General features: G+C 40.0%; 1 protein-coding gene across 3 annotated transcripts in view; it reads right to left on the reverse strand.

Annotated features, from left to right (window-relative positions):
• Positions 1–19846, reverse strand: part of kif26ab (kinesin family member 26Ab) — a 68091-nt gene that overhangs the window by 17009 nt on the left and 31236 nt on the right. For 2 of the 3 annotated variants that reach the window (XM_058399183.1, XM_058399185.1), the window contains one exon: positions 18616–18782. In XM_058399183.1, the coding sequence (XP_058255166.1) occupies positions 18616–18782 (167 nt within the window). Of the gene's footprint in view, positions 1–1331; positions 1998–18615; positions 18783–19846 lie in introns of those variants that run through there. The other variant, XM_058399184.1, reaches the window with a different exon arrangement.

Below are 19846 nucleotides of genomic sequence, written 5' to 3' on the forward strand. Positions count from 1 at the left end.
ATTCAAGAGAATGTGAATATGACAGGTTTTGTGTGTGTGTGTGTGTGTGTGTGTGCAGACACATCCTCTTTCCTCAGCAAGCAGACTGCTCATTAGTCCAGTCTATCATGCCTTTGAACATGGCTATGTGTGTGTGTGTATGTGTGTTTTCTTGTGTGTGTGTGTGTGTGTGTGTGTTCGTGTGTGTGTGTGTGTGTGTGTGTGCGCACCTACTGGACCTCCACCCTCCCATCTACCCTCTATCTCTCTATATCTCCATGAGTGTCATGCCTGCTTTATTCCTCTCTGCTCTACCCCCTCCTTCCTCTCTTCTCCCTCTCCAGTCCACAGTGACAGCCCACAAGCACAATCAGGGAACACACCGCTGGCTGATGAAATAATTATAGCGTCCAAGAGGAATACAGGAGGAGTTTCTCCCCAGGGAACTGCAGGCCCATGAGTAAGGGAGGTCTGTGAGTGCGGGTGTGTGTGTGTGTGTGTGTGAGTGTGTATAAGTGGGAAGGAGCGTTTGCACAGTGAAAGAGAAAAGAGGAGAGACAGACGCAGCGTCAGAGGCGCGAGACAGGCAGAGTGTGTCACTGATTGTGATCCAGTGACAGTAGATCTCCACATACATGATAAATGCAACGTTTTCAGAATCCCAACCCACCTTATTTTACGTGTCAATGTTCTGCACAACTAGAATCAACACCATTCCAGATTTTAACTTAAAAACATAATAGTATTAAAATTATTATTATTATTATTATTATTATTATTATTATTATTATTATTATTATTATTATTATTATATAGCAAAAGAAAAAAATGCCTCTCACATGTGTTCCCTCCTACCATCCCACCTTCTCTTTCTCTCTTTTGCTTTCTTTCACCACCTCTCAGAGACTAACCTGGCTTGGCTCATAGATGGACGCTTGCCATAAAGAACATGCCAAAGTGCCTACACTTTCCAAGGCTTGTCCACCTGTTCAACTTCACTGTAGCTGACATACACAGATACACTTTCACACACACAATAATAAAATATACAATTTAACCTCACCCTTCACATGTCTTGACAAGTTCAAAAGTTGCTGAGAAATCACTTTCACCTTTAGAAAATTAGATTTATTTTGCAAAAAATGAGTGACAATGTGATTAAATCTCATGTGGGTTCAGTAGGTATGCAATAAATTCAATTAGTATTATTTATTATGTTGACAGAGAAGTAGAGTAGGGAAATGGGGTGAAGGGGTAAAAAGGATCAAGTCTCACACACACACACACACACATACACACACACACACACAAACACACACACACACACACATAAAGTGAGGAAAAGTACTTACACTTCTTTCCAATCCATCATCTAACGAAATAAGCGCTCAGTTTTGCCAAAGGCAGCCCAAAAAGACCAAAGGAAAATGTACAGCCTTCATGTCCGTATCCACACTTTGCCATTGAGTTTGCCATGCAGTTTTAAAAGTATACTTGTGTCTATATGTCTACTTTTTGTTTATCATCAGTGAAAAGACCCAGCTGAGTTCTAAAGGTGCACATGAAAGGAGAAAGTCCAGCACCAGCATAAAAATCTGTAGCATGGAAGGGGTTGAAGAAAGCTGAGAGGGCAGAGGAGGGATGCAGCAAGGGCATAAAGTTCCTCTTCACTTATTTCCCATAATCTGTTCAACTCCACAAAGAATCCAGCTGCAAATCAAATACTCTTCTTTCCATTCACTCCAGCAGGCTTGGCTTGTCTTCTTTTAACCTCTTCTCACGTGTCATTCATTGCGTTTTTCTATGACCTGTGCTATGTCTTTTTGCACCTTTCTTCTCTTTCCTCAGGTTCTCTGTCAGTTCATTTAATCCTACACTTCCTCTGTCATACCTCCCCCTCCTCCCCATGTGTTCTTCTCCGCTGTGCACCAGGAGGGAAATGAGGATGAAATCTCGCAGTCAAGCTCCGGCTCGTGCTGCCAGAGAAACGTTAGTAGCCGTGCAGCATTCTCATTCACACACATACATACACGCTCACACACTCATACACACTTACACACACACATACGCAGCTCCCTCCCTCCCTCCCTCTTTCTTTACACAGCCCTGCCCCTTTTACTCCCCACAGCCAGAAAAGGAGTTCACATTGAGCAAGGGTGCGCCTCTCTCCCTTACTCACTCTCTCTTAACACACACACACACACGCACGCGCACACACACACACACACACACATACACACGCACACACATATATGCCCCCTTGCTGCATGAATACTTCATGTGCAAAGAAGCCCATACCTTCTTACTCTGTCCCAGACTTCAAACAGATATACAATACATATCTGAATCTGAGAAAGGAAAATCTAGAAATGTCTAAAAAATAGAACAAAAGAGTGAGAGAAAAAGGAAGATTTTATATGTAAACTGCATGCTTCACTCAGACTGTGCTTTGTCAAAGATGTGATCAGCGTGACAGCTGAGATAATGCTATTCATTACAACACGCAGCCTCTGAATAGTGCATTGCATTCAGGTGGATGGTCAGATCGATTTAGAAAAGAAAAATGCACACAGTAACTGGTCATCTATAGAAGGCAAGTCGACATGAATGCCTGTGTCCTTAGTAAAAAGAAAAAGGAAGACAGGGAATAGCCAATGAACTGAACCAGTTCTTAGAGAGAGCTCGATATTCCCTTGACTGTCAATTTACTTAGCAAGCATGGTGTAAAAAAGCATGCTGTTTCCCCTCTGCAGACTGAATTAAGAGTCTTAAGTCAATGTAGCACAGCTTTACACACTGCTCTCCTAACCCACTGCCCTACATAGTTTATACACACCAGAGTGTGTACTCTCACTGCCGGGCAGAGGCAAAACACAGTCAGACCACATATGGTGTGAACACTGATCAGTCATGCTAGAGGCATAGTCAAAAGCCAAACATGTGTTTCATATCTCATGCATAAACGTTAGCGTTGGCCAGTATGGCTATAATCTCATATTATTATGCCTGAATACATTTATATGATATGCAATATAGATATGTGATATAGGTTTGTTAAAAAAAATGGCCTTGAAATAAAAATCATTTTAAAACCACTGAAAAACTACCGTTACAGTGTATGATTATTTAACCTCTTACAGTCCTGGCTTTTTATTCAGACCCAGGTTTAATAACTACAATAAATTACTCAGTAATATACAGTTAATATAAGTCACAACCTGGTAATACGTAGATAAGTCTTCATAAATAAATTAACTCTCCAAAAAAATATTTGCACAAGCACAGACAAACAAGAGGATTTACTTGCAAAATGTATCACAATATTTATATTATAGCATCATATTTCCATTAATAATGTGATATTAGTGATTAAATTCATGTTTAATATACCATTTGGGTTTTGTGCATTTCTACACCTAAAACAGCATGGAAATATGCTAGTGTGTACTGCAATTAGCAGAAAACTGACCACAATATGAACACTAACCACAATGCTCACATATTTTAGTATTGATGACTACTGAAGGCTCAGAGCCAAGAGGGGGGAAAAGATTCCTTAGAAACCATTCGTTTCGTCATTGGCAAAAGCTAAACGGATAAGTTGTGCATACCTGTTAAACCAGAGCCGGGAAAATGTTAGTAACAATCGATCCGGCAACGTTACAAATACTAATGTGTGTATCGCTCAGTCTGACAGGGGAGCTGAAGTCATCACTCTCTCAGGCTATACCAGCAATTCAGTACACACGTGTGTGAGCAGCATGTACAAACAGTGCTGGATAAGACAAAGCAATATGTTGCTGTCAAGGGATACAAAAGGTGCTTTAAGCTTTTCACTAATGACAGCACGAGCATGATTGGAGGATGGCTGCTGTATTGTGCTCTGTGAATCAATGTCTTTGTCACACTCAGGTTATCTGTCTACTCTAGTGAGGATCCAAACCATTTGGATTGTCATCTATATTCTTGCCAGACTCCCTTTCTGGCTTTCAGCTTTTGTCAAATTTGCAAGAGGAATTCATCTGTTCAAGGGAGTCATTAGCCTATAGACCCATTAGCTTGTTTGGGAGGCGCCCTCACTCTCGTGTCTGTTTGTGTGCATGTGTGGGTCAAAAAGGTCCTGTGGCTAATTGCAACCTAGGTCCTGTTTACTCTCCTTGACATTTTGCTTTTCAGTATGAAGTTGTTTTGTTTTGTTTTTTTATTTGGCTGACTGGATATCTATAACAGAGCTCTTATCATTCAGGCAAAAATCAGATCACCCAAACTGATACGAGAATACATTACCCCCACAAGACCACATGTACCCAGCCCTGTTCCACTTAACTGTCTGTGTAATCCAAAACCAGCTTCCTTCTTTCCCCTCACCATCCTACAGCTTATACATACAGAAAACATCTGGAAAATATCATCAACTTACAACATCCTTTCTTTATTTACATACCAGCTATTTTTTAAAATAAACTTTATCCTGGGCCCACTAATGCTCACTATTGCTCTGTGGCCCTACAATGTTGATGCTGAATAGGGGAGCATGACCCAGGGCTTGTAGAGATTTGGCTTTGGTCTGTGCAAGCCGGATGATATCAGCCAGAGCAAGTAGCACAGGGCAGTTCTGTTGCAGTTAATGGGGAGGAAAATCAAATAATGTTATTAAGACAGTACCAATAAACCCCCATCCAGGGTCTCCCAATCTAAACAATTACTTAATTTTACAGTTATTTAGAAGGCAACATTCTGAGAGACGTGAGATATTTGTGCAGTAACAGTCTTTTGTTCTATTGTCCTTCATTACAGAAAGCTTGCCATGTGAGCACTTTAGGTAAGATAGTGACAAAGACACTGTTTAAAAAAGGATTACTTCATACAATGGGCACTAAAGGATGATGTCATGTTCTGCTGTGCCCAGCTATATGGATTCAACTAAGATTCAGAAACAGGGTTAAGAGGCAGCTAGACAACGCTCAGGCATCCCACAAAAAAGGATTCAGCTTCATTTAAGTGGTTAAGTCCAAAGTAATAAACTACTAATTGTGCGTAATAAATGTTTGAGTGTTCCCTCTCTCAATCCACCATGTTTGAGATTTGTCTGAGTATACAGAAACCCATTACACAAAGCCTGTGAATAAGTTTAGCTTTACCCTAAAGCATGCTCAGTCATGCAACTGTATCTATATCATCATGGGATATTAGTGGAGTAAACAAAGGATCCTTAAATAACATCTGAGCACATGGCTATTCTGTTTCTGGAAGAGAAAGTGGTGTATTTCCTTCCCATGAACTGAAGTGACAAACCGGAGGAGAGTGTAATGCAGACTGTGAAGGTGCCATGGATCTGCTGTTACATACTCCTACTGAGTGTGGGCAAATTGCGAGAGCGACATATGACATCAGTCAGACTGCATATGGTTTTGGCTGTCACTCTCCACATGACTCCTGCACAACATAGCTTTTGGCACCCCACGTTCCTGCTAAAGCACTTCAGATACGCTGCCCTCGTTACTCACTTTGAACACATATCTTCTTATCCTTTTTATGTTTTTTTTTTTATCTTCTTTTTGTCTCATCAGCGATTGCTCCTCCTAACATCATCTCAGTTTCAGCTCTTTTTGCATTAATAGTCACATATGGAGTTATGAGCTCTTTCTCTCATACGGTCTGAGTGAAATTTGGCTTCAGCTTCGAGGAATCTGTCAGGTGCAGAGCTTAGTGTCTGCCTCAGCTGCATCCACTCATCTATATCCATTACATCCATTTTCAGCCAAGAACTACAAAACCGAGGACTCTGTATCTAGCGATTTTTGTATTATAATAATCATTCACAAACATACTTCATTCAAAAGCATTTAGGAATACTGTAGCACAACACATTTCATTTAACTGACCACCTGTACTGCAGGTAAAATATTCAATATGATGTGATGGATGAATAATCAGTGCACTGTCAAATTCTGTTTACCACAGCTAGCTATTAAAAACATTCTGCTGTCCTGCGTTTACAACCTGGCTGACGCTCAAAATGTTTAAAGGATTACGAGAAAATACTTTTCATCAAAAGTCTAACCTCTGGACTCCAGAACAATCCATGGGATTATATATTGGGTACTGACTCCACTATACTAAATAAAATAATGCATTACACTGGTTTTCCACTGTCTAAACTGGAAGATATCATCATTTTAGAGATTTATAAAGTGGTTAGAAATGGAGAGTGAAATATGAGCACAAAAAGAGACCCACTGTCCCGTTTTTGGATAGAACACGCTGCACTCATTTGATTCATTCCAACTGCAAACAAAGTATAAAAAGGTCTAAAACCTAAACACAAATTAGAGCTTACACACAGCGGATTATGTTACCAAAGAACTGTATAGATATTTAATTCCGCGGAACCAGATTGTTGAGCATATCCTTTACTGATATGCTTATACGCCCTGAGATTCCTTGGTCTAGACACAATATAACATGCCCTCCAGAATTATTGGCACCCTCCACAAAAATGAGCAAAAATCAAACAGGCTGAGTAATCAGGCTTAAACTCATTCCAGTCACCATGCTAGAGCAAAACCTAGTGCAATAACACTAAAGTCTGGGTTAGTTAAAGGAAGCAAACAGGTCAGTTCTATTAGTAATCAAGTAATTATGACTGGAGGTCATGTGATGAGGTTATAGGCTGAGGATCATGGGAGTTGCATACACAGGCATCTTGTCGACATTGTATAGTTAATATTTCCGAGTGATAAACCAGTGTATAGGTCTGTGCAGGTGAAAATCCATCTTTAGTTCAGACCACAGGGTTTAGTAGGGCTCATGTCTGGAGACTGATATGGCCATTTCACATCACAGATTTTGTGTTTCCTTAACCATTTCTGTGTTGATAATAGTAATGTTTGGCTCATTCAAGCCCCTTGTCTAACCCTCCCGGCAGAGGCAAGCAGGCTTTCTGCTGAAACATCCAGCTACGTAGTAAAATGATTTTTGAGACAGTGTGTTTATGGGTCCAATATTAGATGGGAAATTTTGGTTAATATTAACTTAAACTGCCTATGTATTTTTTTAATCCATTAACTAAATCTTGCAGATCATCCACCATGTGTCTCTTCTGTTCTGAAACTAGATAACAAAGGGTTTTTTTTTATGTACACAAACTCGTACTTATACACCAGGAAAACATGTTAGGACAAATACAGTACAAAGTTGTTTGTGGCTAAGTTTGAAATATTCTGGATAATGCAATCAGATTTGCACATTGATATGCAGGGTGCCAATAAATCCAAAAGGCGCTGTATAATGAAAATAAAATACACATCACCTTCGGCCCAACAGTGAAGTCCACGTTTTGGTGGAAGAAAAGAAACCTGAACAGAAAGTTCAAAATCAAAACAAAAATCATTTTCAGGAAACGTACAATGTGTATAGGAGAGAGAGAGACGTGGATGGGGGGGGGGGTTAGAAAAGGGACAAAGCAAGCTGAAAAAAGGTCCTCAAATTTCTTCTATTACTTGAGCCATACAAAGTATAATGCTGACTTCCTCTTTCAGTTGTGTTAGGAACTAGAACACAAAAAAGTAGACTGTCTAGAAGAGGTTTGATAACCTTGTGTGTCAGGTTCCCAACCCTTATCCTGCACATTTTAGTGTTTTCCTTGCTTTAACACTCCTACTTCCTCATATAAAAGGATGTAAATTAGTTGATTAGGTGAATCAGGTGTGTTGGGAGCAGAAAAAACACTCAAATGTGCAGCACTGGGAGTACTCCATGATCAGGGCTGGGAACTTGTGCTCTGTGTTAACAAAGATAAGGACAATATGGGGAAAAATGTGAATAATCAGCTAGAAATGGTAAGAAGTGGGAATAAAACAAGAGCTAAATTTGGATGATGAGATAAGGCAAAAAGAGTGAAGAATGAAGGACGACTGGCTAAGCCTTGCCTTGATGGAGCATTTGTGTGATCAGTCTATTCCTCTCTAAGCTCTGAGTTTTGGCTGAGAGCCAATCAGCGGCTGTCAAGAGTGAAGGTAAATCATTTTGAACCTAAGAGTGCAACAGTGAAAAATGATGGCTTGGGTAGTGCTGAGCCCAGGCTTTATTCCACCAGCATGTCTGGGCCAAGAATCCCTAGCCATCTCAAAATAAATGAAGCAATTTGAGTCTAAATGGAAAACATTCTAATTAAAAGGAAACAGGGAGAGAAAATCCCCAAGTCCTTAGTGCATTTTTAAATGCACTTTTAGCTTCTGTCAACCTCTGTGTGTGTGTGTGTGTATTGGAAGGGGTAAAAGTAGTCCCTTATTTTATCCCTTATACCTTATTGTTTGTATTCAGTAACTACATATACTTAAAAAAAGAATAAAATGCACTTACACTATTAAATAAAAAAAAGAAAAAAGAAAGAAACCACAGAGATTAAAATAAGCTAAAGGCAAAAAAGCTGTGTTAAGTGTTTACATAGCTTTGTGGTCTTGCTCTTAAACCCAATTTATGGCAAGAGGCCCATTTCATAAATAAGCTAAGAAGTATACCAACGTGTCATACTGCCATTACAAGAAGCACACACTAGACTAAACAAAGCCAAAACTATTTTCCCTGACAAACCTAAACATGACCTTTTTTGTTAAATGAGGTCTGTCCTAAGGAAAGCATGCACTACCCACAAGTAGGTGCCAAACTTTAAACCTCCTTCTTCCTGTGCTAGTTATGTCACTAATAAAACACTAAAACCCAAAGAGCATTTTCACCCAACACCCAAACAGCACCACAACGTCTAGCCTCATATCTCCCAACAAAGCCAGAGGCCAAGTCAAGAGTAGACGACTCTGTCTTAAGTACCACAGAGGAAGTAGGTAGGAATAGTGGGGGGCTGAGTATTCTCTTCTGTTTGTAGTTTCCTAAATTGCCCTCTCAATGGCATCCCCAAGCACACAGGATGTGCAGCTAATCCTGGCTCTGCAGCTTGTGGTTTACACACAGTGGGGAGGACAGGGAACTAGCCATAAAACATAGTTGGGCTGTTTTTGTTATTTAATGAGTTGAGTCCTCTAAGCCGGAAGTCAAGAAAAGCCATGGAATGAAGATACTAGTGTGTTGTGATCATCTTGTTATTTATGAGCACCATAGAGATCATAATGTGTTTCATATAGGAGCGTGTTTAAAAGAGCATGCTAACATATGAAAATCCGACAGATCGTTAAGACTTTGCTCAGTCTCCAGTCGACCCTTTCTGCCTCCCTGTTTATGGAGATTATCGTCTACTTTCATCTCTCCTCCTTCTTGTTCCAGTGCACGGCTGCAAACAGCATGGCAGCTAATGAGCCCTCAGCATCAGGTTTCGCTCACAGATTAGTGACAATGGGGAATTTGGTTGCAGCACAAACACGTGTGGCTGTTGGCACGAAAGAGTTGTACAATTCAATGCAAGACACGCACAATTCAAAACACTGCTGCTTCGACAAGAGTCTTTCACTCCATCTGGTCAGTTTTCCATCAAAGTTTAAACATCATGTATAGGACATACAAAAAATAGCACAGGATGATGATAGAATAAGGCAAGTGTGTTAAGAAAGGAAAGAAAACAAAAGCACTCCTGGTTTCTACCCTCATCTCAACCTCATTAATCACTGTCTGCCATGGAGGACACCTTGTGCTTATTTGTTTGCACTCTTTTACTCTCAGGGCTATCACAACATTCAGCCCCAGTGACTGCTGGGAACATTTGTGTGTGATTAATCAAAGTAAATGATGGAATGGCAGGGCTGTGGAGAGAAAGGTGGAGCAGAAAGGACACACTTGAGGTGAAGAATGGGGTGGTGTGGACAGGACAAAGAAGTCCTATCAGTCCCTCCAGGATTTTGCAATTGAAGAGATTGACACAAAATCAAGCAAACTCGGCAATAATAACTTGCTATTTTTTCAAAATTACCGTCAATTTTCTCTTTTTGATAAGAACTCACGTTGTGTGACATTGTTGAACCAACATTCAGTCAGTTCAGTGTCAAACATGACTAGATATTACAGAATGTAATTCTAAATGTGTCTTCACTAGTAGTAGTTTAAATAAAAAACAAAATTTGTGCTCGCTATTGTGCCAATTCAAAACAAAAAAAGCACAAAAAAATCAGGATTTTTGAAAAATGATGCAGCAAAATCAATCATTTTGGGCTGCAACCATCAGCAACAGAGGAGCAAAGAAAAATCTAGACCGAAAATGAAGATCTATGTAAAGAAATAGTACAGAAAGAATAAACCAAAGCTGAGAGGGGAAGAATCATCCATATTTTCCTTTTAGTGCACCATCCCAAGAGCAATGAAGCTGTCAATAGTACTTATTATGCAAAAATCACACTGTCATTGGCAGTAAGATGGATGTTGTCCAACACAGGGTGACGTCAATTTTTCAAAGGCATGGTTCAAAGCACTGAGGATAATTAACCACCTTTTAAATCAGTTGCAAGAACTATAAGGATCACATTATAATACAGCAGTGGACAGGGAAACCCATTAATCAATATCACCACTGCTCTTCTCGCCAAACTGAGGATTTAAGAATTTACTCCATCTTAGATTAAGTACAACTCAGAGCTTGATTCAGGAAACGGTATTTAGAGATAGAAGGAAACTGAGAGAGGGGGAGAGAGACAGAGACAGAGAGAGAGTCAGAGAGACTGGGGATTAGTAAAGTATAAATGGATTTTTAGCAGGCTCTAGTGCACTGGTTCTTGAACTGATTACAGCCTATAATCCACTGTGCTGAAGGCATTCTGCGTGTAGAAAAGTCAGAATTCAGAAAACAAACAACACATACACCATTAACTTACTCTTTTCCACAGTGTCTAAGATATTTTAGACTCTCACTAAAACATGAATAGATCCAAATACTCCAAGAGTTGAACTAGGTTAAAGAAAAAGAGTGCGTGAGGCTTTGTGTCCTTTCTATTTTTTTTCCTTGTCTGAAAACTGAACATTAATGTATTTTAGTTAGAAATCCCCCCAGCCTGCTTTATACCGATTAGCCATTAAGAAAAACATCCTACATTCCCATCTGTCTAAATTCAGGATTCTTTCAGCCTGCAATATTTGAGTAGAGTAGAGAGTACTTTATTAACCACCGAGGGGAAATTTGGTGTTACAACAGCCACAACACAAGAGCAACAGGGAGAACTGAGACATAACAGTTCATGAGACTAAAGTGCACAATAAACTCAAAATATACTACAAATAGGAAAGAATGAATGAAATGGAAACTGGACTGGAAGAAAAGGTAATAGGCCATTTACTTTTAAACATGGAAATATAAACCAGTACACGCATAGTGACATTTATGAAGGGGGTGGGAGGTATGGGGTAGAAAACATTGAGTTGTAATAGTATTACAAGCAGTACTGAATTGGGAAATCAAGTACAGCATGACTAAGTAAGGCTTTTGTTGAATATTCATATCAAACTACAGACAAGAGAACACTAGGGTGGAGGGAGGGAGGGAGAGAGAGAGAGGGAGAGAGAGAGAGAGAGAGGATGAAGCTGCCACCTTTGCTTTCTTCCAGCATAACAAAGGAAGCGTAGACTGCTCTGCTTAAAAGTGATGTTCAAAGAAAAAACAATGTAATTGGAAAGACAATAGGTCAAAAATCCTTTATTACTTACTCAGGTCCATGAGTTAACAAAAATATATCGTTTTCCAGCTTGATTGTTGTTCTACAAACCCTACAAGCAGAAACCCTTTGGGGTGATTAATTGCCCCTTTATTTTAAAGACATTTTAATTTCAATATGTCTTCTCCTGACTATCATTAAGTGTCAATTAAAATGAGATCTCAAAATGAGATTTAAAGCTCGAACAACTTGAGGAACTAGAGCTATTAATCTAGACAAGAGATTCAGTTGACCGTATCTTGCTCTGTGAATGCTGCAGGGATGAATGCAAACAAGGCAATTTCTTGTAGATAAAATGTAGCCTTAGGGATCCCCAGAGACTTCTGTAGAGATGTTGACTGATAAACACAGATGACACGATGTATTTCCATACAATTGAAATGGTGTTCAATCTGCGAGAACAACTTCTCAGCACCTGAAGACCTGCAAACACAGTTGTCTCTCTCCTAGCAGGAGGCCAGCATCAGGCCACAGGGGAACTTCCTGAAAGATTGATTTGACAGCGTTTCTCCCCTCTCCATTTCATGGTGTGGTGGAGAACACTGAGGCATTGCTGTAATAGCGCAGTCATGATTCAGCAGATTTTCAGTGGCTGAAGGGCTTTCGAATGCCTTGTCCTCTTCCTCTTGGGACTATGGCTAGACTTCCTGACACTGCACCTTTTGTGTATAACAGTGTCGATCTGAGGGTTGTCGGAGACCTCTCTTGCCCCCATCCCTCTTCCAGCTTATATTGAAAATGATTCAAGAAGGAATCTTGAGTCTGTGACAATTTATCTCATTTAGGTCTCTAAGTCTATCCTCCTTCACTAAACCATATCATTTCCCCAAGCTGCACAAGGTCAGAACAGTTTACACATGAGATGGTCATCAAGTATTCCAGTGACAGGCATCCACTATGACAATGAAGCTATAATCAGGTCCACCACTTATATCGAAGACACACTACATGATTTTAGCAAACTACTTGCTACGTGCTCCCAGTTCTGGTGCGATTTTCTCGGTCTGCAAACGATTACAGAGGCTCCAATATTTTCAAGCATATTCGATTTTTGCTGTAATGAATCACATAGTACAGCAATGAAAACATCCTGAAAAGAAATCAAATTCATCAGCCCTCATGCTCAGAAGATCCAGTTAATCAACCGTCTATTTGGTAGCGTGAGAGCAAAATGTAAGCACAATAATACTGTGTCTGGAAGAAATTATTTGCCATTTCATATCCAACTGATTGTTAGGAACAGCAAAAATAAAAACAAACACTATATGATTCATGGCAGTGCACAGTACAGAAATAGCATTTTTTTCTTCACTATATCTCCAGACAATGTTCATGCCTATCTAAGCCTATCTAAAGAGAAACTAAACGAATACATGTTCTGACCATGCAGCAACTCTTCTGCCATCCTAACAGCATTGAGTCACTGATTCTCCTGAAACTTCACAGTCACATCACTGTGAACTGTTTGCTCATAATAAGGGCTATTATCAAAACTTCCTTGTAAGTAGCAAGGAATGATGCAGAATGAAAGAGTTGGAAACCGTGCTTTGAGAGAAATAACTTTTCATCTAAACCAGGAGTCAGAACAAGTAGCCACAGAGTTTACACAATTGCAAACCAGTATCAATGATGAATCAGCTACAACAAGTATGGGTGGATGAGCACCTTGTGGTTAGTGATTCATCTGGACACATCAATGCTCTCCTTTAGAATCTCCAAGGACAGGAAATGGACCAGGCTAGAGCACATCCCTGGGCCTCAGAGTGATAGATCCATCAACACCTCCACCAACCACCCCCAGCACTCAAAGCTACACAGCAAACAGTCCACTGCAAGCCCTTCACACCTGGGCTTATCTTTCAGAGTGCATCCCTCCCTCCCCACCACTCGGCCCCTGCTGCTCCTGCTTATACTCCTTGGCCATTACAGTAAAACACACACACAGACACAAACACGCACACAAACACACACACACACACACACACGGATGATAGCCTGATTACAACTGGGGACCACCAGCTGGTCTTCCAGCTTCAAAGTAAACACTAGGTAAAGACAACAAAGCAGAAAAACTACACTCACAACAAGCTGTTGTCCTTATCACAGCTCAAACCCTACTGGATATAAACCATTGTTTTAAAAAGAACACACATTTGAGAAAGAAATGAAACAAACACCCATGTCAGTTTTTGATTAACACAATTGCTTTGTAGAACGGAGACTTATCAGGCTATGTTGCAAACAAAACCTTAAACAAAAAAATATTTGTTTGCAGCTGAAAAAATGGTAAGTAATCATACAAACATATACCTGCAATGTGAAATAACTTACTGCAGTTTCGTGGTGGTGCTCCAGCCTGTGTCCTCTCCAGTCTCTGATCGCCAGCTGGGAGAAGTTTTCTGGAGCATCAGTCCTAGCTTCCCTACCATGGCTCAGCCAGCTTGTGTATTGTCCTCAATGTCTACACTTCTGCATGTGTGCCTTCCCCAGAGTTAGAGCACCCAGATGCTGTGTGTGTGTATGTGTGTGTGTGTATGTGTCCTCAGCCCTGGACATCACCCATGCTGTCAGTCCACTGCTGTTTCTCTCGATCCACGAGGTGCAGCTGTACACCAGACTCCAGCTCTGCTCCAGAGCAGACGCCACTCAACGTTAATCTGTTTTGCCAATTTGTGCCTGATGGGAATTAGTGCAATGATTTAAAAATCTGCCAAAAACATGGACCATTTCATACAATCTTCCTCTCTACACTCTCTTCACCTGTGTTCTATACTTTTTTCTCTCCATCTTTGCTTTCCAACATTCTGCCTCTCATAATGACATTACTCCTCTCTCTCAATCCTCTTCTCTGACACACAGTGCCGATGTTATCAGCTTAACCGACTTCTGTTCGAGTGTGTGCGGGCATGTGAGCTAAGTGAGAGTGAACTCTGAACTCTCTCTTCCAGTCTAAAGCTTGTTTCTCCACTTCTCCCAAACCATCCCCCATCACTCTCTTTCCATCCCGCCCCCATTTTAGCCAGGAGAAGGCCACGACCACCCATTAGCATAAACACAGGCAGCATGAATGTGAGAGAGGATGGTATCCTACTGTTTACAGTTCCTAGCAGCATTATCCATGCCATTATCTGTGACATTCTGAAGCAGCAATAGGAAGCAAATCAGCTTAACAATGTGATTAAAGAGATGCATTCTTGTACCTAATTGATTTTAAATAGGCCACCCCAGGGACATTTGCAAATTACGGGCAATACTAGTTATCCATGGGTAACCAGACTAATTTAGGATGGTAGATCATAATCATTAAGTAATTGTTAAATATCTGCTGAGGAAAACTCAAGCAAGCCTCATTTATCATTAACCTCTTTAACATGTCTCATGCGTAAAAAATGTTTAATTAGACAAATGCAAAAATCTGTATGACTGTGCGTGATCACATTGTACCAAAGGTGCTTTCTTTAATCAAACACACTATGTTGGTTTAAGTGTGGTGTTGCTTTTTCTAAAGCAACAGGTCTGCATTGCTGATTTGGAACAAATCTCTACCTTGTGTTTCTTTCCTACATAACAGTCATGTTCGTTCGACACATGCCATCAACTTACCTTTGTACGTACTTGCCAGAAACCCTTTGTTACTATGGTTACTCCCTAGGGCCTAGGCCACAAAGCATTCTGTCATCCACAAAGGCCAAGCAGTGTCTGGGACCAGTCTGGATTGTTATGGGGTAATTACGGTGGAATTCCTACTCCAATCATAGTCATTACCACCTAGGCTCACCTGGACAAGCAGCTGGCCAAAGCATGTACAGTTCCTTGTGTTTTCTGCATCCAAATAGCTGCTCGTATGCATGTGCACACAAACTAACATTACGGCATGGAAAGTAGGGGTGTTAAGCAATGTTAATGCTAGTATCTGCACCTGTTAAGTGTTCCAAATATCTGTATAAGTATCAGAATGTGGATTTGGATTGAGCTGTTCATGGCCTAAACCTGAAGTGAATTTTGCTGCTGTTGTTTTATATAAATATTAATACTACCAATATGCCTCAGGAACTATAAAAAAAAACACTGGGAAAAAATCCAGAGATAAATTTTCACTTTTCTACTCTCCTCATTACTCTAGTTCATAACTGATCTCAGCTAGTTATCTGCAACTAGAGGTGTGTTTTTAGTCCAGCTTTTATAGTTATTGGTTTTTGTTTATTCCTGCACACAATATATTCTTACACATATAGTTTGTTCTATTTTTCCACAGCATAAACAAACTATTAACTATTATTAATTTAAACCACCATGACCCAGAAAAGCAAGTTGTGTTGTATTTTTTTGACCTCACACTCTCATGAAAGTAAAAACCTCCCAATCATGGGACTTTTTTTGTTACCAGTACACACCTCTATTCTCAACTAGATGCCATTTGAACCAAACTTTCTGGGGATAAAACCCAAATAAACAGTATGCCTCTTATACATATGTGTATTTGTTTCCCTTTAGAACATGCTATCTGTTCAATCTGATAATGTATTTGTATTTAGTAACATCCCTACTAGATACACACTCTCTCAAAGAATGCACATGCTTTCAGTTTTAAGTTACCACTTCTCAAAGTTAGTGCATAGCCTGCACTTAAACTTTTCAGCCCCTTTCATATGCATGCATGTTCACGGAAAATAAAAAAAACATTACTCAACACTGTATTCTCCAACTGTCCATCCTTTGCTCTCTCCTTTCCACGGCCGAACTGACAGTGCCTTTGTTCTCCCAGTCTAGCGCTCTCTCCTTCTCATCCATTTAAAAACCAATGGAGCATGGGCCGATCCTGAACGGCATTATATTCTATCAATCAATTCCAGGCTGGTTCACATCGACTGTGAGCCCCCTGCTCAGAGGCCTGCACTGTAACTGAGCACTGCATGAATCTAGAGCATGTCTTACACATCTGTCTGTTTTCATTATGGCAGCTGTAGAGAATGTCAATATACTAATAATATGCTTTGTCAAACAGGAGCATTTTGTGATACTGAAAGCTTGAAAAGCCATCTATCACTCTGCTCTGGCTTTTGATATCTCCTTATACCTCACAGAGTCAGTCTTATCTCTTTTCTTAATCCATTTATATTAAATTAGTCGAAAGCATCTCCAAGGCTAAATGAACATGTTAGAAGTAGGAAGAACAAGAATATAGAGACACTTACCACAGATGCTCCAATAAGTAAAGATACCCACTACTATTTTAGTTCTGCAGAGCATTTGCTTCTCAGTACACTAAATCTGTTGAGGTTTCTGGATGATTTGGTATGTTCTAACTCAGTTCTTTATTAAAGTTCCTTCTTTAGCTTTAGGAAAATTAACAGTAAAATTCCCTAATGTTTTTGTCTAACTACGAACATTTAGGAGCATTAATCTAAGAACATTGAGAAGCCCACCATCATTACAGCAGATGAGTGATGAGCAGATGAGCAGATGAGCTACCACTTTAACACACAACACAAATTAAAGCTTAATCCTGTGAAAGAAGCTACATACAAGGGAAAATAATTTAAAAAAAAAGCAGAAAGTACACTCAGGTTCCCAATATAAGAAATTCTGAACATGTGCACTCTCTATCTGTAGGCTTCATATTAAATTCAACAAGCTGAGACTAAAACATAAGCAATCAAAATTAGATATGCATGCTGAGTCACTAATGAATGGCACACAAATAGTTCCTGCTGAGAAAAACTGACAGGAGCAGAGTAGCAAAAAAGAGATGATAAGAGCAAACAAGCTGACTTCTTTCTCTCCTCGCCGTCTCTCTAATTGCACTCTAATTAACATTTCATTGACAAGAGAGTGCCACTGATACAGCAAGCCTGCTGCATGTTTTACAAGTGTCCAAGAAGCTGGCACACACTAGGTGAATGAAGATGAGCTGGACTTTCTCACTATCGTCCACTAACATTCTCTGTTTTGTTTTTATTTTTATTGGATAAAATCCAATGATTATTTCTATTTCTGTTTACTGTATTTTACAAAATCCCTGGGTGTATCAGCTTTTATTTAACAGCTTCCTGTGAGCATCTAATTTAAATTCCTGTGAGTACTCCAACAAAGAATACATGGTTCCATAAAGATTCCTTGGACGGTTAATGGTTCTAGCTTTCTAAAGGTGTTCTTCATAAAAGTTAAACCAGAACATTAAACCCTCTGATGTATTGGGGCAATCTAAAGAACGCCTAAGGGTGCAGAATTTTTAAAATAAGCAATCATCATTAATATAGGCCTGTATCCGTTCTTCATACTGTACAAAAAAGGGCTGTTATGGTTAACGGTAACATAGGCATTGTCTTTGAGGCTCTTTGTTTCCTAGACTTTCATTTGATGACTGCTTGGGGTTATTAAGGTAATAAGTAAGTGCACTGCCAAGAAAAACATCAGAAATTCTTGGCAAAAGCTAATATTTGTAATGTAATGAAAGGTTGCAGACATCATCCTTTCCCATTCCTCCACTCTTCTCCCTTGAACATGTGAATAAAGGGGAAAAAAACAAGCCTATTTTCCCTCCCAGGCTTCTCTCTTAGTGACGAAGCAAGGCCTCCCTGCCTATCCGCTTGTTTGAGATTATGTCCAAAGAAAACACGGATGTGCTTATAGAACAGGCTGCAAAAATTAACCCTGTCCCATTCTGAGGTCTTCTCTCTCTCTGTTTTCTGCATGACCTGGAAGTACTTTTGCAGGTGGCACTGCACATTGTTGCAGCTCTACCATCTCTCTCCACCCACAGAAAAGCCAGTTAATCACACTGCCCATGCTATGACAGTTTGGCGTGTTGGGCATTACAAATCTTTTCTCAATGCTTATGATATATTCCTTCTTTCACGTCCACACATACATGGACAGCATTGCAAAGCCGTTCTGCACACTCACACACAGACCTGATGCAACAGTATTAAATAGATTAATTTTCTGTTTAATAAATGTCCCAGTTAATACAGTACTTTGCTCTTACCTGATGAAAAAGGAGGTGGTGGTTGAGGTAGGCTGGCTAGAGGACAACGTTACTGCTGGGCCAAATTGGACTGGACTTCTCTGTCTGGACGTGTTGATGGAAACAGAAGTGGCGGCTGTGTCTGAGAGTGGAGCAGGCTGATCAGCCTCAACAACAGGACCATGTGTCTGGGAAGATGAACATGACATAAATTCAGTCAGGGCTGTTCAAAAAATCTGTAATCCATAGCAACGCACTCATGTATAGACAATGTTTATGTTTTATCATGTTACGTATGAGTCTAGCGATAATTAGATGCAAATTAGATTGTAGGAAAGTGAAAACAATCTCCAATGCCAATTGACAGAGTCTCAATGTAGGAATAATGAGACACTGCAGAAGAGTAAACATGTCTCAGGTGGAAAAGGGAATCGAGTGGGTCACAAAAGCAGCTGGAAGGAGAGAGATAGACAGGATGAAAAAGAAGTGCACTTTTCCTGACCAGAGGCAATGAAGGCACCCTGATACTGCTCTTCACCTCTGAAGAGTCTCTGAGTGCATGTGCTGAATGTCAGCAAGACAAGGTGGAAAGCACAAGCAGCCAAAGATCTGTCTGTGATACCAGTGGAGGCTTATGGAGAGATGTGAGACAACTTGTGTGACTTGAAAGTACTTATCGGCAAACCTTAAGGGCCAGTAAAGCCTTTTCTGATGGTATAGCAGCTTCTGGTCTGCAAATTCAGATTCTCCAATATTTCCAAGTGTGAGATTGAGCACTGCTTCTCAGGGTATTCAGAGTTCTCAGTGAATACTTCAGTTGTTTAACTGAATGTGAATATAATATTAATCAGTCAAGTTCCAGAAGTTCCAGATGTAATTATTACTGGCAAAGGTTTTATGACTCAAACAGTCACACGTTTTCATTTTTGGGTCGTTCTACACAGAAACTCAGGTTTTCCTAGCTTTTAACTGACTGCGTAGTACGCAGGAATTGAACTGAACTTGAACTGATTTCACAAGAAAAATCTGACTAATTGCATGATGTTTTTAGTACTCCAACTGCTTATTTTGAAATGTTTTTGCAAGTAGCTATTCACAGTTTGTGTGGCATTGTTGAACTCACATTAAAGCCCTGTAATGTAATATACTTACAATGTGTGTAATTGATATTAAACGTTTTCTTAGCAGAATTATCCATGCTGCGCCATCATTTCAATGACATTAGTGTGCAGAGTACTGAATATTACAAGCA

The sequence above is a fragment of the Hemibagrus wyckioides genome, linkage group LG09 (genome assembly GCF_019097595.1).
Source record: "Hemibagrus wyckioides isolate EC202008001 linkage group LG09, SWU_Hwy_1.0, whole genome shotgun sequence".
NCBI classification, from domain to species: Eukaryota; Metazoa; Chordata; class Actinopteri; order Siluriformes; family Bagridae; genus Hemibagrus; species Hemibagrus wyckioides.